The sequence below is a fragment of the Tenebrio molitor genome, chromosome 1, assembly GCF_963966145.1.
Source record: "Tenebrio molitor chromosome 1, icTenMoli1.1, whole genome shotgun sequence".
Taxonomy (NCBI): Eukaryota; Metazoa; Arthropoda; class Insecta; order Coleoptera; family Tenebrionidae; genus Tenebrio; species Tenebrio molitor.
In genome coordinates this window covers 21,197,874-21,222,199 of record NC_091046.1, presented here as the reverse complement: position 1 = coordinate 21,222,199, position 24,326 = coordinate 21,197,874, and the positions used below count along the sequence as shown (strand labels likewise).

The following is a 24,326-nucleotide window of genomic DNA, read 5'->3' as shown; positions in this document are numbered from 1 at the left end:
ATCTATTAAATCACGAGTGCTTTAAGAGATAGCCATAAACGACTCCAAATTGAATACAATAATAGACCTAATAGAGACGCAGATTCTAAAAAGGCCCTTTTTCGCACGCATTTTAGTGTCAAAAACAGGGATTATGATTCAGGTATAATAAAAACAAATTGTTGTTCTTGACAAAAACTATCACTGGTTAAAATTATTAATGTACTTATTTCTGAGACATGTTGTATAATTAAAGTAACGTTTCAGAAATTAACATTAATTTAAAAAACAAAGAAATGATGTACAAGTTAGCTACACATCATTAACTAGAAATTAAAATACAATAAGGCCCGGTTTATTCACCTTCAAGTAACTTTATTTGAACGGTAATTACCATGGATCTACCAATAGCAGATTCTAAATCATAGCAACTACTGGCCAGATAAATTTACTTGAAGGTACATAAACCGGGCCTAAATCGCAAAAACCCTAGAGCAATTGTTATCTACTTTTTTGTTAAGCTGATCAGTTCCCGAAGTTATTATGTACTTACTACTTTTTAATAAATTATTAAAAATAGGTACAATAAATTACAATGTCATTTTTTAAATGTACTACTACTTTACTTTATTTTACCCTACGGGCTTTAAAAGATTCCTATACTTTACAGTTCTAAATAAACTTACAATTCCAAAATCATTCTTTTTTCTTTTTTAAATTAACCTACATTTTCTTTTATTCCCCACCCCTCTCCTTCTCTATCCTTTCCCTCCTCTTCCATACCTCTTTCATCCATCCTATCTCTCTTCCGTCTTCGTTCAGTATTTCTCCCCGTTCCTTTTCCTCCCTTTCTCTCATTTCACCGCATCCTCTCCACATGTGCTCGATCGTCTCTCTCTCCTCACGGCACATCCTGCACATTCTTTCCTCCTCCTCCATCCAGTACTTATTTTCTCTCTCTTCGTTCCCACATCTAAATCTCGCCATCATTTTCCTTTCTTTCGTGCTCTCTCTCCCCAGATACACCGGAACATCCTCTGTCACGCACCTTTCATACTCCCTGTTGTACCTCGCTTCTCTGATTCTCTCCCTTCTCTCCTGCTTGTCCGTATCTCTGTCCCTCTCGCTCAGCTCCGCACACATCCATCTTCCTTCCGCTCTCATTCTTTCCACTTCCTCTCTGGCATACCCGTTCCTCCTACAGTACTTCTCTCTCTCCTTCTCATCCGCGTTCTTTTTCTTTTCTCTATAGCACTCAGTCAGTATCCTGCATTCTTCCCTTCCGCCCATTCTGTCCTCGAACTTTGCCGCTCTCTTTCCCGCTTTTACTCTCAGCTTGCTCCTCTTGCACTCTTCCCTCACTATGTACCCTGGTGTTTCTCTGTCCACTCCTAGCACCCATCTCAAATATTTCTCTTGCACCCTCTCCACCTCCTCCCGTTCCTTCCATCCCCATATCTCTGCTCCGTACATCAGCACGCTCTCCACCATGCTCTCGAACATCATCATTCTCCTCCCGAACTCGCCTCCCCACATTCTCTCTCCTATTCCCCACACACATCCAACTACCTTGTTCGCCTTCCTCACTACCTCTCTCACTTGCATTTTTTAAATGTAATATCTATTTAATTGATTAGTTAATATTTTGTATATTTTTCCTTTTTTTTATCTTATTATCTAATCATGGTGTAAATGGGCTTCAAACACTATAAAATGATAATAATATTATACAAATTACCTGTACTCTGGCGGTGGACATCCATGAGCTATACAAATTAAAGCTGCACCCTCATCTTGTGAAACAACAACCGTTCCTGAATTTTCTAATATTATTGGAGATATGATTCCTCGATTCTCTGAAAAATAACCCAATTAAATAAATGTACTGTTTATAACTTTGACGAAAATTAAAGAACTATAGCAAAGAATAATTAATATAGACTATTGCTTGCCATTTATTGGAAAATAAGTTTATAACTCCTTCTCCGTGACCGACGTTGTTTTCTAAATATACTGCTGCTATTTGATTTAGAATTTGCACTATTGTAGCATAAATCACGGATGTAGTACCAAAGCGCCCCGTACTACCCCTTTCGAAGCGCTACCGTCGCCAGCGAGAATCAACTCGCTGGGTCCCTACCATTCCATCAGCTGCGCGCCGACGGAGCGTGCGGGACCATCTCCAGTCAGGCTATAAAAGGGATGCACGCATGGGCAATAATTCATTATTATTCACTTAATCATCCGAGCTCCCTCAAGAGTCTCACAGCAAACCTTGTTAACTTTGTTTACCTTAATGTAAATAAACTATTTACAACACAAACACTGTTAAAAGTGACTCCACAACGTGGGGCCCAATGTTAAACTATAAAATACATGATTTAATAGTTACTTGTATCACAAGGCTAGAAAATGCCATTTTGCAAGTGCAAGCACGGCTTGTGGGGCAGAGGCGTCAGCCGAGGCCCACAAGTGCGAGCACTTGCGAAACATTTTCTAGCCGTGTAATACACAAAAATTTTTCGGCCGACAATTTATTTAAAGCAAAATATAATCATTTTTGTTAAAAAATTACCAGATAGGGAATTTATTTTTCTTCCATTGGCAACATAAAGGATTCAAGAAGCGACTATCACGACAAAAATCAACCAATTCCTCAAATATTCAAAAGCGTCGTCGTCGTTTCTGTTACTCCTAACCTATCGCTTGATACCCCCCTCGGCCCCTACTGCTATACACAATGTACAGCTTGTGATAAAGGATACAAATTTGCCCGACATCAATATTTTACACTTAAAAAATTGTATAAAAATGCCGCATGACACTGACATTTTATGCTGCCAACCTAAAATCTTTTATTAAAAATTCTTGTGTCGATTTTCTTGCCTAGGCAGGGAAATGTTAGTTTCCAGACGATTTAGACGAATGAAAAATCAGTGTTTCTAGACGGAGGCCGAAAAAAGCTTTTATGTTTCGTGTGTAAAGATGTTTTTTATGCATTCAAAGGCTTTTACTGCCTCGACTTGCATCTCGGCTTAAAAGACCTTTTCATGCACAAAAAATACCTCTTCATGCATTTAATATAAAAATAACTTATTTTCTACTGGAGTTTGGAATAATAAATTAAATTTGGATATTTTTAATCTGCAGTATGAGTCAATTGTGGTGTATTTCTGTAATTTTCTTAGATGCAACCAAAAATACAAATTCCACTTACCACTTGATCCTGTGTTTAATTTAAATAATAAATTGAATCAAAATTGGGTTTTTGACTACAAACGTCAAAATGACAATGTAGGAAATTTAATCAACAAAATGACAACTTAAAAAGAAAACTAACGTAAAAACTATTCAACATGCATTTCATTTTGGAGTAAACACGCTTCAACCCTGTTTAAAAAGAACCTTTGAACGTGGCGTACCTAATGTCTCTGGCGTTATGGCCATATACGCATCACGAGTTCTTTGAGGTCTTTAATCGTAAGGACGGGTATTTGGTAGACTCTTTCTTTTAACACGCCCCACAAGAAAAAATCTAAATGCGACTTCGGTGTGGCCAAAGGTTATTTGAACCTCGCCCTATACAAATGTTTGTAAAATTCTCATCTAAATATTGTCTAACATTTCTATGAAAATGGGGTGGGGCCCCATCTTGCTAGAACCACATACAGGGTGTCCCAAAAATGGCGTACAAACTACTTACAACCTTATCGAGGATGTTTAAATGTACATGAAAAAAATATGGAAAAAATGTTTCCGACAAAAAAATCAATTATTTTTGTTATTATTATTAACGGTAATACAATGTAAACAAAGATATATTTGTACATCATTACCTTGAAATGTTACCGTAGTGGATTTAAAATAATTTTTTCGATTTCAAAAGCTTCTAAATTCTCTATTATGCAAGATTAGATATTGGTAGTGACTGATCTTGTATTTTGTGATAATATGTACGATTAGACGTAGCTGTCATGACAATTTCATACATATGTTTCAAAATAATTGACCTGTTAAGTGCCACTTTCAAAGACCGCCAAATCAGCAAATAAGTCCAATAGAATTTTTTAAACATTTTTCTGACGTTTACGGTAATCTCTTCTACACCGTAGTGCACCGTTAGTACGCCATTTTTGGGACAACCTGTATGTACGTTGTTGTCTTGTTCATCTATTCAGATCCAACTCTTTCAACAACAAAGGCATTGTAAAAAAAATTTTTGTTCGACACTGTCAGAATTTGAGAAATTTCTCCTGTGTGAGCGGATTTTGATAAATGTCACAATCTATCAAAACGAAACTTCAAGCTAATTTTAAAGATTTTAAGCGATTTGGAGCCTTTAAGAGGCTCGTCGAACAAAAAAACGTTGTATTCAACTCGTTCTTGTTAAATAAACTATGTACTATAAATAAATACAGATCTAGTGAATGCTGCAATTAGTATTTTTAGTTGCATCAAATACCATTTCAGAAATAAACCATAATTGAGTCATACTGTATATAAATAAAAGTGAATGTCTGTTTGTTTGTTTGATTGATTATTTGTTTGTTTTGTATGCAAATGTACGATCTTGATGAAAATTTGCACATTTGACCTTCAAAACAAGAAGAAAATTACCATCGCGGCTTCATCCTCACTCCTTCGGCTGAGTATATCCTCACCTTCGCCATTTCACCCCCACAAAAACCAACCCTGTTAAGTACAACAATTTAAAAATACCCCGGGTAAAAGCCAGTATTCTATAAATTCATTCTAAATTTAAAGGGCCCTATACACCTAGCGTTTTGTTTGCAGGATTTGCTTGCGCATGCAAGTACGTGATACAAGTTTATCAGAAACACACACTTTCTGGCATGTTTGTCAAACTTGTTTTCGTAAATTCGTATGAGATACAAGTCTTGTCCACACACGAATGAAAATTTGTAGGACAGCACACGGTTTGCTCAAACAAAATTTAGTAAAATCACAGTGAGTGACCAATTTTTGTCGGCCGTGATGGATGTTCATACAAGTATAAGTCTATCAAACGTGTTTGATATTTTTGCGGTGTGGCTTAACTTTGGGTGTGTGGTCGAGATTTTAATAATAAAAAATCTAGTTGTCTTTCCATACAAAATAATGTATACAAGAACATATATTAGCCACACACTTGACAGCATGCATGAATAGAATGTTAGTAGTACACATGTGTTTTATCAAATCCTGTAGTATGTAATCATCATATGTATTGGAAAAATGAATGCGCATACAAGTACTGCAAACAAAACGCTAGGTGTATAGGGCCCTTAAAAGGGGAATTATGATTGTTCTGGTTTCGTTACTATAGTACAGAAACAATGGACCTTTGCATGTAGGTATACCTAAAGGGGGGAACACACGATCAAACATGTCTTTCATACATGTACGCGCGTACATGTTTGTCAAACATGAACGTCCATGTGTTGGCCCGAAAACGCCTCAAACATGTACGCGCATACAAAAAGTCCGTCAAACTTCTCAACCTGGCTTTGTCTGAAAACAAGTCCGTGCGTTGATGTATGCACGTACAGTCGTTGACCAAAATAAAATAGGACAAAGTGTTACCTTAAGGCCCCTATACACCTAGCGTTTTGTTTGCAGGACTTGCTTGCGCATGCAAGTATGTGATACAAGTTTGTCAGAAACACACACTTTCTGGCATGTTTATCAAACTTGATTGCGTAAATTCGTATGAGGTACAAGTCTTGTCCACACACGAATGAAAATTTGTATGACAGCACACGGTTTGCTCAAACAAAATTTAGTAAAATCACAGTGAGTGACCGATTTTTGTCTGCCGTAATGTATGTTCATACAAGTATAAGTCTATCAAACGTGTCTGATATTTTTGCGGTGTGGCCTAACTTCGGGTTCAGTCGTTGAACATCGCTATAGTTTCAGTATTCAATAAATGGCTCTGCACGTTTCGGGAAGAATTTTGGCAAGCGCCTGTGGAGAAATTATTGCAGAAAATGTAAGATCTTCATATGATCGTCCAATGGCCAAAAAACGAATTGTTATTGCTAACCGTTCTTCAGCTGTAATAGCTGTCCGCAGAACTGTATCCTCTTTTTCGATAAGGGGTCTAATTTTTTCCAACAAACTTATAACGTTATCTTCAGACATCCTCAAGTAGTTGCAATAATCTTTAGACGAACTTCGTAGTTCTTCCATTAATTGTATATTATATGATATTCTACTTCTCTTTTCTTCTTTTTCGACTTTTTCGAGTGTTGATCAGTTAATTCTGCTAAAGTTTGTCCAGCGAGAGATTGGTTGACATAAATACAATTTAAAATCTCTCAATCTCCCTCTGGACAAAGTATATAATTATAGCAATACAAGCGAGCTTGACGTTCTCGTCACACATGTTCGCTGAAAGTGACAGCTCCTGGGTGTGTGGTCGAGTTTTTAATATTAAAAAATCCACTTGTCTTTCCATACAAAATAAAGTATACAAGAACATATATTAGCCACACACTTGACATCATGCATGAATACAATGTTAGTGTTTTATCAAATCCTGTAGTATGTGATCATCATATGTATTGGAAACATGAATGCGCATACAAGTACTGCAAACAAAACGCTAGGTGTATAGGGCCCTTTAGACAGTTTCACGATTCAAAGATTTGTGTAGTGTAGTGTAAACGCCATTCAAAAATCAAAAAACCACCACCTGTTGCTTTAGGTTGGTAAAATTTAAAAAAACCCTGGGTAGTTATTTTTTCATACTATGTTGGTAACTGTAAATTATGACATTTATTTGATTCAAAATAAAATTCAATTGCTTTGAATTTCGTTCAAATTGTTTAATTATTGTTCAGCATGTGTCATTTATTAATTCTTATTATTTTTACTTAAACATGCCCAGAAACACAAGACACTTAATAAACACTTAACCTCAAAGTTACGATTCTCACCAAATTTTACACCAGACAGCGTTGCCGATAGTAATTATCGAGGAAAATGCGACGTTGGTGGTTTTTTGATTTTTGAATGGACTTTAACTGAGACGTATGTGTCTCAGATTACAACTTGATTTGACTTGACAATTGATTTACAAAAAGTTAGGTTGTGTTTTTTCACTTGTCATCTCGTCACTGTCACTATGTTCAATTGAATGATTGTGAGTTGTTGAAATATTGTCGAATGATGACACTTATCAGAATTGTTTTTTTATTTTTGACACTTTCGTTTCCTAAAAGATGGATTTCGTAAAAATATTGAATTACACAATCGAAATTTACTTTGTCCTATTTTATTTTGGTCAACGACTGTACATGATTGACCGTGTGTTTTCCAAACGCACTTGTTTGCCACAGACTTATTCAGGGCAGTACGTCGTACCGCTTACACACTGCTATTAGTGGAGTAACGTTAGGTTTTTATTTCAGAACCGGTAGCAAGAGCTCGGATTTGAACGAAATTTTTTTAATGTGTTATAAATAAAACATATTAAAACCTTTATAGGTTAAAAATTGCCGCTCATTGTTTGTTTCATTAATTTATTGTTTATTTATAAGAACTGAAATTTTCCAGTTAGAAATCGTTATTTTCGCAAGAAAAATACTAGACAACAATATAGAATGACTTTGGGACGAGTATATTGTTATATTGAAACTTGTTTAGAATTAATTGTATGTGGAAAAAGAAGAACAATAGGCAGATGTTCGGTAGCCCGGTGTTGACCGGCTCAGATAGAAACACGTTCAGTTTGTCTTCTAGAGTCGTATAGTCAGGGCCGAGCCGTGCCGGGGGTGCAAGGGGTGCACAGCACCCGGGCGGCAACCTACTAGGGGCGGCAAAATAAAATAAGTAAAGCTAAAATTATTTATACTGGTGTACAAAACTTACTCTTTGATTTATATTTTTTTTTCAACGGTGAAGGGCTCTTCTTTTTCTTTAAAGACAAGTGGGCAAGTATTCAATAATTCATTTTACTTATTCAGAGCGTTGTAGGAGATCACTTCAGTAGTAAAAATATGAAAATAAAAAAAAAGTCGGGACTCCCCCCACAAAGATACATTGGTCTGAAGGTGCGTTTTCTTCAAATACAGGCTGAAAAGTTCAGTGTTTATTGTTATTTATGTTGTAGAATGTAGATGATTGTGGAAAATAATAACGTAAAACAATTTTTGAAGAATAGCTTTACTTTGCAGTAAAAAAATCTTAAATGTTTCTAATTTTTCTTAAAAATGGAACGGCAACATAGCTAGAGTAGTATTTTGTCACTGTGGATATGAAGGATGCTATGTATTGAACAAAATTAAAGTGCTTATATCTTCTTCACGAAGAGCGAATTTTTTTTTGGAGCTCCACTGGGTCCATCCGTACCACGCTCTGAATTCGGAATTCGCGGATTTTGAGACACCCTGTATATAATTTATTTTTATCTAAACTACTAGCAGTTGTACAAAATACAGTGAGAAGAACGTACAAAAATTGAAATAACATTTTTCCCCAGCTTCAATTAAAAGTTACAGGGTGTTGAAGTTAGAAATTTTGAACCAAAAATGTTTTTGAAAAAAAAAATTTTTTGTTCCAATTATATTAAACGGAGTATTAATTCAATTGCGATAACATTCACTAATTAAATTATTTTTTTTAGTCCATTTGCTTTTCCTCTAACTCTACTTTATACTTTTACAAGTAGTTGGTGCGGTCATTTTGATACACCCTGTATAGGGGCGGCAAATTATTTCTTGCACTTCTTGAAAATATATAATTATGTATTTTTAATAGTTTTTGACAAAAAAGTGTTTAGTAATACCAGGCGATCGAAAATAAAAAAATCCAGAGGTCCGTGAGTAATACGCTTCAGTTGGCAACACGTAAAAATGTAATTCAAATGTCATCAGATGTCATTACAATAGAGAACTGTCATTATTAATTATTGACTATTAAAATTGCTATTGCAATATGTTCACTTCAGAGCAAAAAATTTTTATTGTGCAGTGTTACTTCAGAAACGGCGAATCGTCCTATTCAACACCTCTAGTTTTCGAGGAATTTCAACAAAAGTTTCCGGACTTTCAAGGCACTTACAGTGGAGAGTAAAAAAAACCAGACATAATTTTTGACATAACAGTCGTAAGTGTGAAACCGCCCTTCCTACATTTAAACTTATTTAGACTGATTGTGACAGTTTAGTTAATAACTGTGCTACAATCGTGTCAAAAATAAATTACTCTCTAGGATTTAGGGATATTCGATACCAGGTTGCCATAAATTTGGTTAGGTTGGGGGCTATGTGATTTCTGGTGGCTGACAAAAGATATGTCAAAAATGTAAGGCTGTGGCTAATTCCTTCTCACAGTTGCAAATTAATGACTAATGCCTCGCAAAGTGATACATGATTTTTCGTTTCACAATCAATTTTGGTTTCTGTCGGCATATTTAATTGAACTTAATCCCTCAATTCATAGTAACCAACCTTAGGCATTCAAAATTACTTCTGAAAATTCTAGTTACACAACATGAAAAACGTTATTTCTCTAAAAGTTCGAAATATAACGAGTAATTTATTTTAACAAGGTAGTAGGTACAGTTGCGGCCGTTGAAAACTCAGACACTTTGACAACGCCAAACTTTTAGCTTTGTAAATGGTATTGAAAGTGACGTTTCTCAAAATGTCTCAAACATTATCCACATTAATTTCTCTCGCAATGGCTCTTATACTCCCTCAGTCAAACACGTTTTTGCAAATCAGATAATTGCGGCATTTCAAAAGTTACGCGCGATTCTGACCTAATATGTGAAATACTGACACTGACTTTATAATCCTTGATGAAAATCCTGTTTACGCTAATCAAATTTCGGAATTTATACAGAGTGTTTAAATCTTTCCTGTCTGAGATTTCAACGGCCGCAACTGTACGTCTGATCAATTCTTCAAATGTTCCAGTTGTCATAAACTGTCACATTGACAATAAAAGAATGGGTTATATTGAATTTTTGAAAATGTCACAATTTTGATGTCCGTTTTTTTTTACTTTTACTCCCAACTGTACCAACATTCCTGAAAAACAACGTGTTCAAAAATAGGCCACTGTAATTGCCCACCATCAACAATTTTAGATGAAAATGACATAGAAGAGGATGAAACCGGGGAAAATATTTAATTTTTATAATACACTCTTAATAAATTTTTCCTTTCAGCATCTCTTGTACATTTTTTACCAATACCCGTCACAATGATCGTTTGAAGAGTTCCACTCACTTTGAATTTTAAGTAATTCATTGTCTTAGAATTTTTTTTGGTATCTTGTTGTATTGGTAGGTGCTATTTAAGTTATTCTTTGCCAAAGAATATCCGACAAACAAAACATTAAACACAGGAAATAAGATTTTAATGAAAAATGATAAAAGTTATTTTTTAGAAAAATTGTATGTTATAAAAAATTGTCAAAATTTGAACAGTATTTTGAATTAGTATCTCGTATTGTCAAATTAAAAATTTTAACACGTAAAACAACCGACAAAAACACAACATGGAAGTAGCGCAAACTTTTCAATAATTTATTTAAACAAAACAATCGGTTGCCATGGTGACCATAGCATTCCCGATCTTTGAAAATATCCCAATTTAACTATTATAAAAAAAAATAAGCACAAATATAATTTCAAGATTATTTATTAAAGAAATCATAATGAGTCGCTTTTTGTGCCGGTGAGTGTATTTACAACTATGAGCGTCAATTTTTAACCTATAAAGGTTTTAGTATTTTGTATTCATGACATTAAAAAAAATAAACTAATTACAATCGGAACTCTTGCTACCGGTTCCGAAATAACGCCGTATTTTTGTCTATCGTTACTCCACTATATAGAGGTTCCTGATTTTAGATGGTGTAATGAGGCAAGTCTTAACTCTTCCAGTAGGTTTCCATGAGATAATTGTTCGTGTTTTAAAAGCCAATCCTTATACCATTTTTTACGACGGTTTTTATTTTTCCAGTATTTTTGTTTAACTATGGTAATAGCGCACGCCACTGCCATCAAACACAACTCTTCGGACATCGTTTTACTCGGCAGCAAAGAAAACGTGTGAACAGGTTGATTAATATCTAGACTATGATGTATTAAGACATGTTTGATCATGTGTAGGTCGGTAGTGTTTGACGCTGATTTTGACAAACATGTACGCGCGTACATGTATGAAAGACATGTTTGCTCGTGTGTTCCCCCCTTAAGAGATGGAAAATATATGCAGGAAAACTGCGCATTCTGAGAGAACAGTTGACCGCTAAATTTATTTCCATTGATTTGTGTTGCTTTAAACTCGTCGAAGTTATTTTACCTAACTATCAACATCTTTGTTGTCTCATAGGACGCAGAATTCCTTTGCGCAGTGACGTCACTGTGGGACAAAGAGCATCTTTATTCATAAAGGTCCATTTTGTTTATAAAAGAACAAAGTTTGTAAAGGCATTTAAGTTCTTCGCTCGAGCAAATTTACGGAAATTCTATTAAAATGTCTAATCCATTGAATCGTTTGATATTGAAGAATATGCAAAACAGGCCGAGTACTTGAAAAGTAAGAGCGCACGAATATTGAACAATGTTTTTCGTATTAGTTTAAGGAAAGTCTTAAAAAAACATTAAATTTTGAGGTTATCGTTGACAAATTTCAAGTTACGTATCTCAGGAAACGATCAAAATTGAACTTTTAGTGTTGAAATATTATTTCCGCACTTTTGTTAGGAAATATTCCACTTTTCCTCTCAACTCAAATTGGTATTCAAATATGTTACCCCTTGTTTCCAATCACTTAAGAAATTATAATTGTAAATTACATATATGTACTTAGAAAATTATACTTTACACAAATGTTTTAATTTTTTGCTGTTCACAATCATAATAATTAATAACAATTGCAGACCAATGAAAAACTAGAGAAAATTTGCAGAACAACTGTCACTAGTTTTGAAGGTAAGCATAAAAGATATTGAAACCACTTGCCGCCAATTTTTCATCGAATGCGAATTTGACAAAAAACCTACTTGACAAATTTGAATTTTTTAAGACAGCTAATCTGATTGGTCAAATTATCTAATTATACGTAAAAACCTTGGAGTTTGCAAGAATTTGATCATTATAAGTGAAACACAAATGAAGCACAATTTGTTAAGTATAATTTTATTGTGCACAACGTCATTCACAACTATGGACCAAATTTTGTTAGTTATAATATAATTCGTAATTATAATTTATAAGTGATTGGAAACGAGGGGTTAATTTTCCAAACTCTATGAAAAATGTTTTTTCATCATGAAATAATAGTATATTATGTTATGAGGAACAGAAATGAAGTTTTATGTGCTGCGGCTCGTACCAGTCAAAGCACATAAACCCATTTTTGCTCCGAATAATATATACTATTTTTTCTTCAAACCTTCATAACAAATTATTTAAGACATGTTAAGAAACCAGGTAGGAATTTCAAATGATTTAGCTAGTTTACTTTACTGGCGCTCATCAGCGGAGATAATAACTTCACGGACGCCCTCAGCGGAGATAATAACTTTATCTGCCGCTCGTCAGCTCGTTAGATGCCATGACAATGAAGCGACATTTTAGCATTATCAATGCAGCAGGATAATGTCATAATTTACGGACGTTTGAAGAAAAAAATTTTTTTCGAAATTAGATGTGTTGCGACAATTTTTTGTATTTGGTAGAAGATTGAATTTTATCATATTTGAAAATACCTAACCAAAAGTTAAAAAAAAAGAAGAAATTACAAACAATATTTATAATATTTGGCAGACAATGAGTTAATTATTTCTGTACTTATAAAGTGGAATAGAAAAACAAAATGTCTTTACTTACCTATTATCCTTACATTTGCTGGATTGCTTACGATAATTTGTCGACTTAAACGATGCATTGTTCTACAACGGTACGTTGGAAACTGATCACTAAATTCTAAATTGTGTATGAGCAGTTCTCCTGAAGGTAATTGATGAAATTTTCCATCTGTAAATAAAATAATAATTATCTGTTATGTTGTTATAATTTTCAGTAATTTTTATAATGAATCACATAAGCTTGTGCAGTTAATAACATGAAATGATCTTGATTAATTAGATAGACCAAGAAGTGCAAGAAGGACGTACAGAAACAAATAACCTACGTTCAGAAACAAATTCGTTTGGTGTGTTCTGTGCAATTTTGAACGTATGTACTCATACAGTGTGATTCACGTAGCCTGTTCGTTAGAAACTTTCTGATTTCCCAAAATCATATTAATATGAAAATTGGGAGCGCCAAAAGCGGGGTTGCAGGGCATTAGAAATAAATAATAGATTTTTTTTTATTAAATTCCTGAAGGCTAAGCCGATTTTCTACGCCATTAGGTGAGATTTTTTTTATGTTTCATACGCCTACTGCAATTTTTAAAATATATTGACAAGATCTTTTATCCGTCGGATTTGGACCAATCAAATTTAGAGATTGCAGTAACTGCAGCAACCTAACTAAATATAAGAACGTAACCATGGTAACAAAAGGAACATTAAAATTTAAAAATTTCAAAGTATTGAACTAAGATTTTGTTTTATTATTTTTTTGTATATTTGATCGTAGATAAAGTATAGTATTATACTCGCAAGTATAGGTTTTCATATACTTAAATGATTACAGCACGCGCCTGCCGCTTGTACTGCAACCTTCATTTTCGTGGATAAAAACCTTGTTTACTTGCTCATGTAATAATATACTGTAGTGACACAGTTTTTAATTCAAATCCCCGGTACCGCCACACTAGCGCACCAAAAACAAAAGTACTACCGGATAGGCTAGAAACTGAAGGACGGGGTTGGCAAGCCTGGGAAGAGCGAAAGAAGAGCGGGGATGAAGCGGCCGCTCGCGCGCGTGTGTAGTAAGGGACTAAGGGTGGTTAGTTACTGTTGGAGTTTTCTAAAACAACCGACAGTGCTGAGAGCGATCCATTTTTTTGAAACCGTGAGTTGAACGAGAAATCAATCCCGCTACCGTCCCGTGTAGATATTTTGTGCCCCCTTGGAAAATTAAACTTTTCAGTCTGCCCACAGAAGGACTATGTGGTAGAGGGTATTGTAACGGTCCGAATAGGTTCGATAAATTAAGAATTTTAATTTTAAAACAATTTCAACGAAATATTTTAAATACCGTTCATTTGCGACGGAAATGCTGGTCAGTTGTAAATTTTATTGAAGTCGTGTCGGCACCACATTCCTCAAGTGAAATCTGCCAACCTTTCTTTGAAAATGCAGGTACACGTCCTGTCCGAACACAACACAAAGATAACAGTTTTTATTGGAAAAGAAACACTGCATAATTTACTCGTTCGACAATTTGGGGAGTCCAGTTAAAATCAGGGGATAATTGAATTAATGAATTTGATGTTAACAGGTTTCAAATTGAGAGAACAACAAAATTAATGTTCATTAGGTTAATTTACCTTTTTTAGCATTCTCAAATTTGTGGCAAATTTGTAATTAAAGGGCGAGCATTGCAAATTAGAAACAGAGCGCTTTATCGTAGAAAATAACTAGAATCGTTTGCACTTTTAGTTAGAAAAGTAACAAAGCAAAGTAGAAAGGGAGTCGGTAGAAAACACAGTGGACCGGGTAACGGTAAAGCCAGGTAGTCGTAGAAATCAGAGGTGTGAGTGAGAGAGAGAGAATGAAAATTACGAATTAATTATTAATTAGAACGGTTTTGGGGAATCAAACCAATGTAAAACAATTTTTAGAAGTAGCAGATCAACGGTATTTAGTTGCATGACATGACAATTACGTAACAGCGTTTCCAGCCCAATTTAGGTTTCAAAATAAGGTTAATTTGGTTCATTTTAATGTTGTTACACAGTCTAGGACTGGTTTACAAATCTATGAGGAGCGTGATGACCAACTCAATAGACCGGGACCAATGGCTTAACGTGACTTCCGAATCACGAGATAGAATATAGCCTTTTTTTTCCGCCCTGGGTCGGAATTGAACCCGCGACCCTCGCGTCCCTGAGCCGAAACTTAGGCTATATTCTGCCTTTCATTTTAATTCTGTTTGTTTCATTTTAATTATGTTTGATTCATTTTAATTATGTTTGTTTCATTTTAATTATGTTTCGCTCATTTTAATTATGTCTATTTCATTTTAATTATGTTTGATTCATTTTAATTATGTTGATTCATTTTAATTCTGTTTGTTTCATTTTAATTCTGTTTGTTTCATTTTAATTTTGTTTGTTTCATTTAATTCTGTTTGTTTCATTTTAATTCTGTTTAATTCTTGGTGCTGATTTTTTATATTGTATAGAGTCGGTAATTCAGTGTTCCTGTTAATTCTATTTGTTCCATTTTTAATTGTGTTTGTTTCTTGATGTTGAGGTTTATTATTGTATAGAGTCAGTAATTTAGTGTTCTTTTTCAGAGTTCTAATGCAACAACAAATTATGTACATTCGGTACATTTAAATTAATGGTGGAAAACGGAAACTGTAATTTCAAAAGTTCTAGAGATATCGAAAGGGTGTCGCGGTCGGCGTAAAGTAGAACCGAGCTGATTGGTCACTTTGGTCAAGTAGGGGTTGCGAAAGTAGGGTGCGCCAGAAATGATAAAACCGATTGCGGGATGGGAAACAAGGCTTTTTTGATTCACTCGGGGTTTGATCTCCAAAGTAGCCGGAGGTACGTTCAGTACTTCCAACAGCCATTTTGTGACCACGTTCTTTACATTCACAAGGTAAATTATTTCTCTAATTCTTGTACATTATTTGTAGTCGCGATTTAATTAGTCAAACAGCATTTAGTTCTTTATCGTTCTAAAGTAAAGATTATATTATTTTCTTTGAGCTTTTGATGACCACGTGACTCTTTAGAATCTTATATTAATTTCTTTATCGCGAAGTATGTGACCTTCTTGCATTTACCAATTGGGGAAACGTGCTCTTGTCAAGGGGAACCAGTATGCAATTATTATAAAACATTTCCATTCATTATTCTCGAGTTCGGGAAGCTACCGCCAGTGTCCGTCGCACTCAATAAGCTGTGGTCCGGCGTAAGAGCACAAAATTAGCCGCGTCACCCCCAAGGGGGCCAGCGACCAAACTAGGCCAGCTGACACGTGAAGAGAGGTACCCTTTGGCCCTGTTAGAACCTTTTTTCCCTTTTATTTTCGACCACCGGAGTAGACCGGGGTGATCTATGAGATTCCAGGGCATCGCGTCGGGTTCAATTTAATTGGGGAAACAAGTCAAATCTAAATCGGATCACATAGTTCGCATCTCAAACTCGTATAATGCTGCTCGCGCCATAAACTCCTTTATTTGCCCAGCTTAGTCATTTATTCATGAGTCAGATCTCAATTCGTGGGCTGCGAGTCAAATCTCATTGGGTCAAATTTCCACCAAATTCTGTTATTAAATTCATTTATTTATTTCTTCATTTGTTGGGACCAAACTCCACCACACTCGATTATTTGTTAAATAAAATTTAAGTGAAGTGTGCGCAATCGTTTTAATTTCATCTTTGAAAACCTTCCAAAGGTACGGCCTCTCGTTAGAGCCTAATTAAACAAAATGAAAAATAAAACACAACGTAGGATCCATAAATATTTCTTTTCTCATTATTTTTGTACCGTATTTTTCCGCAAAATTTCATTCGAGGGAATGCGGCAACCAACAATACACCAAATGAGGGAGAAAAAAAAATCATCGAGGAAAAGTCAAGGAAGTCGAAAAGTTACAGTATGTTTGTAGATATTAGTTTGTTACATTCGGTTTCTCTCGAGAAGCACCCAGTTGTTAATTTTTAAGTCGTATCCCCAAAGTTTCTTCCGGAAGATGCAATTTTCAGGCAATTAGTTAGTTTCGCAAATTAGTAGCCATCGTCTGACTCAAGTGCGTCCATCTTTGCCGTTAATTTCTAGAGGCAATTTACCCGCCATTTTTCGTTTAGCCCAACCCATTATTGTAGCATTCGTAGTCACGCCGAGAAGGTGGCGTTACATACCTCTGTTGTTACTTATATTATACAGGGTGTTTTCGAAGTTGAGGTGTTCCTTGTAACAGGAGGTACTATACATTATTCTTAAGAATTTCAGCCTAAATCGTCTTAGTAGAATGTTTGTATTAACGGAGATAATTGATTGCATATTTTTATAGTTTTCTAAAATTTTGAGTCCGGTCCTGTCTATTTCTCCGCTGTACTAGATTAATAAACTGACGTGGCCCAGGATGGAATCTTTCCGAAAATCGCTCTGCGTACTCTCTGGACGCCGCAGTTATATTCTGATAGCATTGCCCATACTTTAACAACATATCTGTGAGCTCGTTATTTTCGTAATGATAACCCATTCCGACTAATTAGATGACAATTCTGACAGTATTTTTGATTAACGTCCATGTTCATTTGATTTTTTTTTGTCAATTTTAGTTGCTAACAAATCAGCGCAAAATTAAACAGGACCGGTTTCAAAAATTTCAAAAAAATTAACTTATTATCTTCATTGCTGTACACATTTTACTAAGGTGATTTTGGCTAAAACTCTTTAGAACAACGCATGTTAAAAGAAACGCCTCAACTTCGAAAACACCCTGTATTTGTGATATTGGGCCAGTTGCACCAACGCCAGTTAAAGTTAACTGTAGGTTAAAATGCTTCGTTACTTTAGTTACCTATTGTTATAACAATGTTTTCGTATATTTTAGTCTGTATACCTAAATCAAGTATAAAAAGCGTTGACCAAACTAGCCTTTAAATTAATACGTAATTGACAGTGACACGAATTGACATTAATGCGTTTATTGTGGCATATGGCATTATGAATTGAAGTAATTTACAAAATTGAAATAGGCATCTAGTGAACTATTGAAAGTGTATATTTAGCTGCCTGACTTTTTCTATAGCATAAAAAAATAAACTATAGTCTGTTCTACCATATGCAACCCCAGAACAAGCTAGTTTTACTGGTTGCCTATTGCCTAGCTTGACAAATTTAATACTTACAAAAAAATTAAATAATGAAATGCATTATTGATAGGTCCCAACACTCTCAACAAATTACGTATTTATTAAACACTTAAGAAGAAGGTAATTAACATCAGTGATTCAGTTAAAAAAGTAACAATGAAAATTAAACAAATGCCTCCATTTTGCTCTGAACATCTTCTCACTCTCACTTTCTTGTTTTCAAAAATTATTTTGTAACATCAACATCTGTTCATTGATGTTACGACAACAGTTGGTAATCTCTTCTATTAACTCATTTAAATTATTAATTTGTCGTTTACCTATACACTTCGTTTTTCAAGTATTAGGCTACTTGAAAAACGAAGTGTATGAACGACATCTCATTTGTTTTAACCTCGCTTCGGGAGTTTGACCACGTGTTTATGTTTGTTTGTTTTCCTTGGCATTTTTCGATTTGTATTACAAAATAGTTTTTTTTCAAGATTTATAAGAATTACAAATGGCAAAGAACCTGCTTCATTGTGAAACAGGCTTCGGCGTATATCGTTCTACACAACAGGCGTCTATAAATTGGACGCTAAGAATTTCGTTAATCCCTACTGAAGAAAATGTACCTGTTAGGGATGTCCTAAATACGACGCTACTAATCCAGGTCTCCGGTAATCCTTGCCAGTGGCGGCTCGTGACTTTAGGACTTGGCAGTGCTGCAGAGCCCAAGTCCAAGTGTAATAATAAATAAAATAAAACGAATACAAACTATAGTAACTATACAAGGTGTTAGTAAATGGTTGGGAATAAATTTCAGGATAAACTCCTTATGAAAAATGTGGCTTAAAACCTAAATAAAGTTTTTCGTTAAAAGAGTAGTTTTCTCAAAAAATAAAATGTAGTCCACTGTTGGAGAATTTCTCTAATTAGTTCATTTGTCTGCCTAAAATTGCATTGGTTTTGAATTTTAAAAAATTCAACTTTCCACGTTTAAATTTTTTCTTTAAACCATTATTAAATCGTAGTATTTCAAAAAAAATACGGATATGCCTGAATACGTTTATTTTTGTTTTTTTCTTTTTTTGAGAAAACTACTCATTTTAACGAAAAACTTTATTTAGGTTTTAAGCCACATTTTTCGTAAGGATTTCACCCTGAAATTTATTCCCAACCATTTACTAACACCTTGTATAGGTATTAAAATAGGTAGGTACAGTCGGGACATTTTTAGTTGGCAGATTCCAGCGTATACCGAATGGAGCTTCTTGTCTAGTCGTCATAGCTGGATACAGAAACGCAAGAGCCAGTGGCGTAACATTTAAAAGACGTTAGTCGCGTAGAATGAAAATCAGGCGAGAAGGACCTGTGGGCGGAACTTAGCTTTGGCTTTCTCACTTAAATGCACTAAGTCATTAATACCACTATTTGTCCAATGTAAATCACCCCCATAAAGTATGCAAGTAAAGCAAAATACGCGATTTTTAATTTCACAGCCACACATCCATTTGTATTTGCTGTAGATGTTCATGTTAAACTTTCGAACGTAAGTTTTTCCGCGACTTTTTGAGGAGCATTCGATAATTAACTCAGGTTTAGGACCTCCATTTCGTTTTATTTCCAGTTTTTCGTCAATACTTAGACGGGAAAAGTTTTGATATTTAGATGAAATATCCATTTTTATTATTTTATGTTAAACAACAATCCACTGAAAATTAGGAAGCGGCGGGCACGTGACGCAAAATCAATCCTAAATAAACGAGCCGTTGACTTGTTCATGTACTAATTGGCGTCACACTATCTGGCTACACGACTTGCAGCTCCGAGCCCATGCAAAACATGCATATAATACTTGGCGTTCATTGGTCAACTCAAGGCCAAGTATGATATTCAGGCTCTGAAATGCATTGAAATGACGATTTTGACGTTTGTAGGTCGGCTGCAACGACTAGTTGACGTCTCGAGGCAGGAGACGGAGTAACGAATGTATTGTGGATTGCCGATATAATACAAAATAGTGAATGTTGATAGATTGCAGCCGAGTCTGACGAGTGAATGAAAAATGCTCGGAAAAATGCAGATATTATTTCCTTTTGGCAAATCTTGAATTAAAAAATACAATAATAACATAAATTATTTTTTCTGCAGCTCTGCAGCCCTTATTGAAAAACCGCCACTGATCCTTGCCATGAATTCAAGGCTCTCGTCTCGCTCTCCATTGCTACCTATCATGGAACTTAGGAAATAATTCTTTTTCCTTATTTTATTTCCAAGTCCATACATAAAGATAAAGGTAACTTTTTAAATATTTATTTTTTATGGCATGTTTATAAAAGAGTTGTATACAGGATGTTAGGTAAATGATCTGCCCCAATTGCCCAAAACAGTTCATTATCAGGCAAAATTGGGTAGATTTTTCCTCTGCCATTTTTAATTTGGATTAAGAAAAAGTTTCGTTTTCAAGGATATTACTTAAATTTTTTACGGTAGTACCTAGTGATTGCAATAATATAATTTCAGTGGTTCTCAACGAGTTGAGGACTTTTTGATCTGATCAACATTCTGATACTCTCTTTAAAGTTTGGCAGGACATTTACCTAACACCCTGTATAGTGCATATTTTATAATTTAATTATTTCTTTATTTACATTAGAATCTCATTCAGCTACACATTTTACAAAGCGCAATCTTGTACGTAACAGTTCTGTACGTTAGTTAAACTTTGAAGTTTTACAGAAGTTTCTTCCCAAGTCTAATATGAAATTTTCGAAATATCTACTTATCATTGTGGAAAAAAAGAAACAAGTAAAATTATGTTAATCCTCTGTGCGCCGTCCAGTTTAAGAGTAGGATTAAACAGAGCAGGTAGCCAGCGTTCAATTTATGCCCGCCGCTACGCAACTAGGCCACATTCCCTTTTTTTTTTATTACTCCATATATACAGGGTGACTGACGAAAAACCTTTGACGCTGTATCTTACTTATTCTTTATCCGATTTGAATAAATGACACATCAAATGAAACAGTTCGAAAAACACTTCATTACTATCCTATTCGATATTTTTTTCGACATCTATTTCTTGACAGACGATAGCCAACTTTTTTTTTTCAAATTACACTCTATATATTTTTTATTCGTTCTTATAAAGAATCTTCTTCTGAATATTCCTACATTAAAAGAAAAAACAAAAAATGTATTTTAATTGAAAAAAATTGAAAATTAAAAATCAAGTAATCAAATTTGTAAACAATACAAAATCTATTCTAGTTGCTTAAAAGTTCCTCAATGCTGTTGCAGACACTGTCGATACCTTCTAGAAATGCCCACCTTTGCATTCAGTAAAAAATTTCGGGGTTTTTCCTCACATACTCGCACTATCCATTTTCTTAACTCTTTTTGGGTACCTGGTGGGGTCAAATAAATATTGTCTCGAAAGTTTGTAATGAATATAAAGAAATTCAATGGATTCAAATCTGGGGATGTACTGGGCCATCGAATAGCTCCATGAGCACCCATCGAATAGCTCCATGAGCACCTATTCATCGTTCACCAAAATGATTTCAATTATTTAAAAATACAAAATTCATGCGTGCATTATGTGGTATGGCGCCGTCCTGATGAAACACGACTCTATTCAACACTGCTAATGGTATCTCATCCAGAAAGTTGCTTATTTCATTTGATAATAAATAATATGATATTTTGTTTGATTGAGGCTACTATCAATAAAAAGACACCCACTAGTCCATTCTATCTCCAGAAATGCCACACCACACGTTAACACTAAATCGTCTTTGGAAATTTTCTTCCACAGCAACATTATTATTATTATTATTATCATCAAACTGTTTTGACAAATGAATATTCAGAGCTTACTTAGTCATTTCGAGCATTTAGAACAAACTTCTCTCTTGTTTATTTTGGTCACTTGATTTTTAAATTTTGTACATTTACTCTTTAATTTCTTGACTTTTGTTTAATGAATGGGTATAGTTCTTTGCATTTTTATATTCAGAAGACAGATCTCTACAATACTGAATAGAAAAAAATGTACAGTGCTATTTGAAAAAAAGAAGCTGATGTTCATCTGTCAAAAACTGGACGCAAGAATTTTTTTTTATTAAGTTGGTATTGAAGTGTTTTCAAAATTATTTCATTTGATGTGTCATTTATTCAAATCGGATAAAAAATAAGCAAGATACAGCATCAAAGGTTTTTCGTCAGTCACCCTGTATCTGTTGGTTGGCCCAAGTATAGTTCTTACGTTCCGCATGGCTTATTATGTTTTTCCCACTAGCAGAAGTCAATATCCTGCAAAATATTCAAAGTTTCCTTGCGAAATGCTAGTTCGTAAACTCAGAAAATTGAAATGTCTAAAGAAATCGCGAATGCCTGGTTCTCATGTGTGCAGGCACATTTTGTTTTCATAAACAAATAAAAATTTCAAAAGCTGTTACGTGTAGTGCTCTACGGTGAAAAGAAGATGGATATTGAAGAAATTGCGAACGCTGCTTGTGAGAATTTAATACCCCCCAAATCTCAAAAGCGTTATGAAGATACATACACTTGCTTCAAATACTGGATGCGAAGAAAAAAAGCAACAGAGGTGACGGAAAATGTATGTAATTTATTGTTCATCTTTATTATTTTCTGCTTAAACTTTATATTTGAATATCTTCGTTATTTTAAATTACCGCTCAATGCTATTTAGTCTTAATAAAGGCTGCATTACCATCTTCACATAGGCACTACAAAAATTAACAAGGACAGAAGAGGAATATTCAAGAAAAAAATTAATGAAATTTTTTTATTTTTCTATTTTGCGTTTAGAATAAGTCTATTCTCTAGCACCCAAATGACGTCATTTGAGTGCTTTAATATAGTAAATTCAAAATTAAATTTTAAATAAAATGGTTGTTTTGACTGTACTTGGGTATACAAATTTTCCGCTAGAGTGTACCGACATCAAAATCTAGTTACAAAATATATTTAGGTTATGTTTTCATTTTTAATTATTAAACTAAAAATGTTTTGAATCATTCGTTGCTTCGAACACTTGAAGTGAAATGCAGCAACTAAATGAATTGGAGCAATTTAATAAAGTTTATAAAAAACACACGACAAACTGAAATCAGGTAACAAATTAAACAACAACCAAAATAATCCAAAATAAACTAATCTGTTTCATTTATTCAGAATCGGAAGAATAGTTATTTACGAACCAAGTGTGGGAAGACGATATTCCCGCATGAGCGCATTTTTTAAAGCACGAGCGACGAAGGAGCGAGTGCCTTTAATTAAAGCGCGAATCAACGGAAGATGTCTTCACGCAAGTGGTTCGTACAATATTTTTTGTACGAAAATTAAATTAAAATTTTTTGCTTTAATACATTAAACATAAACGAACATAAAACTAAGTAGGCAGTGATCTTTGGTTATTGGAAATAATTGCTTCACTTGATATTTCAATTTTTGCAATAATTTATGAATTTTGTAGGAACAATTTTCAACGATTATAAATTTTTCCGTATTTTTTTAATGGAGGAAAACCCTGGGAAGTTGTATTTTATGAACTAAATTTTATAATTATCAAGACAGATTTTTTTTTTAATGCCTCAAAGGGCCAGTGTTTTTTGCAATTTTTACATTCGAGTCGACCGGGAAGCACTCGTTTCGGAGCGAGCGTTGGATGTTGGAAGCGTTGCTTTCAAGGCTATGAGTACAAAAAATTATTTAAGGATGAACTGGAGTAACATTGAAAAATGGCGAAATTTGCTTAAAATTGGTACAATAGTCCTTTCATCCATTCTAAAGTACTGTGCCAAATTTAAAAAAATTTGGTCGAGGAATTTTAAAGTTATTACCTTTTAAAGTTTCGGGATATTTTACACGTGTTCTTATGAGAAATGAAGCAATGGTCGCATAAAAATTGATAAAAAACATATTTCAAAAAGGCCAATTTTTCTTAAATTTTTCACACATCAAGTATCGATATCGTAGAATTTTCTAATGAATTTACAAATAAAGTTGGTCGAGGATTTTCCTTGTAATCGCTAATTACATGTGGAAAAACACGGTTTTTGAGGTTATGTATCTGTTTTAATTTTAATAAAAGTGAACAAAATGCATATAATTGACGTCGGTATGCAACATGACACTCATATCGCACGTTTTACTGCAGTTACGTTAAGAAGTTTAACAGAAATCAATGAAAATTGAAATTCAGTGTGCTTTTGTTTACTTTCACGTACAGTCTTAGTCAAAAGATTGTAAAATCACATGTACCTAAGTAATTATCTAAATATCAAGAAAATAAACACAAAATTTACTTGCAACTCATTACAATTCGTTTCCAAAAATTAAAAACTATTTTTTCAAATATTCACTT

General features: G+C 34.3%; 1 protein-coding gene across 22 annotated transcripts in view; it reads right to left on the bottom strand.

Annotated features, from left to right (window-relative positions):
• Dscam2 (Down syndrome cell adhesion molecule 2) overlaps nt 1–24,326 on the bottom strand; it is a 431,544-nt gene that overhangs the window by 323,776 nt on the left and 83,442 nt on the right. For all 22 annotated transcript variants that reach the window (XR_011156457.1, XR_011156456.1, XR_011156462.1 and 19 more), the window contains exons 4-5: nt 12,832–12,978; nt 1,718–1,835 (exon numbers count right to left, since the gene is read on the bottom strand). Coding sequence is in view for 15 of the 22 variants with exons in the window: in XM_069036617.1 (XP_068892718.1) it covers nt 1,718–1,835; nt 12,832–12,978 (265 nt within the window). In the remaining 7 variants the exon portion in view is untranslated. The remainder of the gene's footprint in view (nt 1–1,717; nt 1,836–12,831; nt 12,979–24,326) is intronic.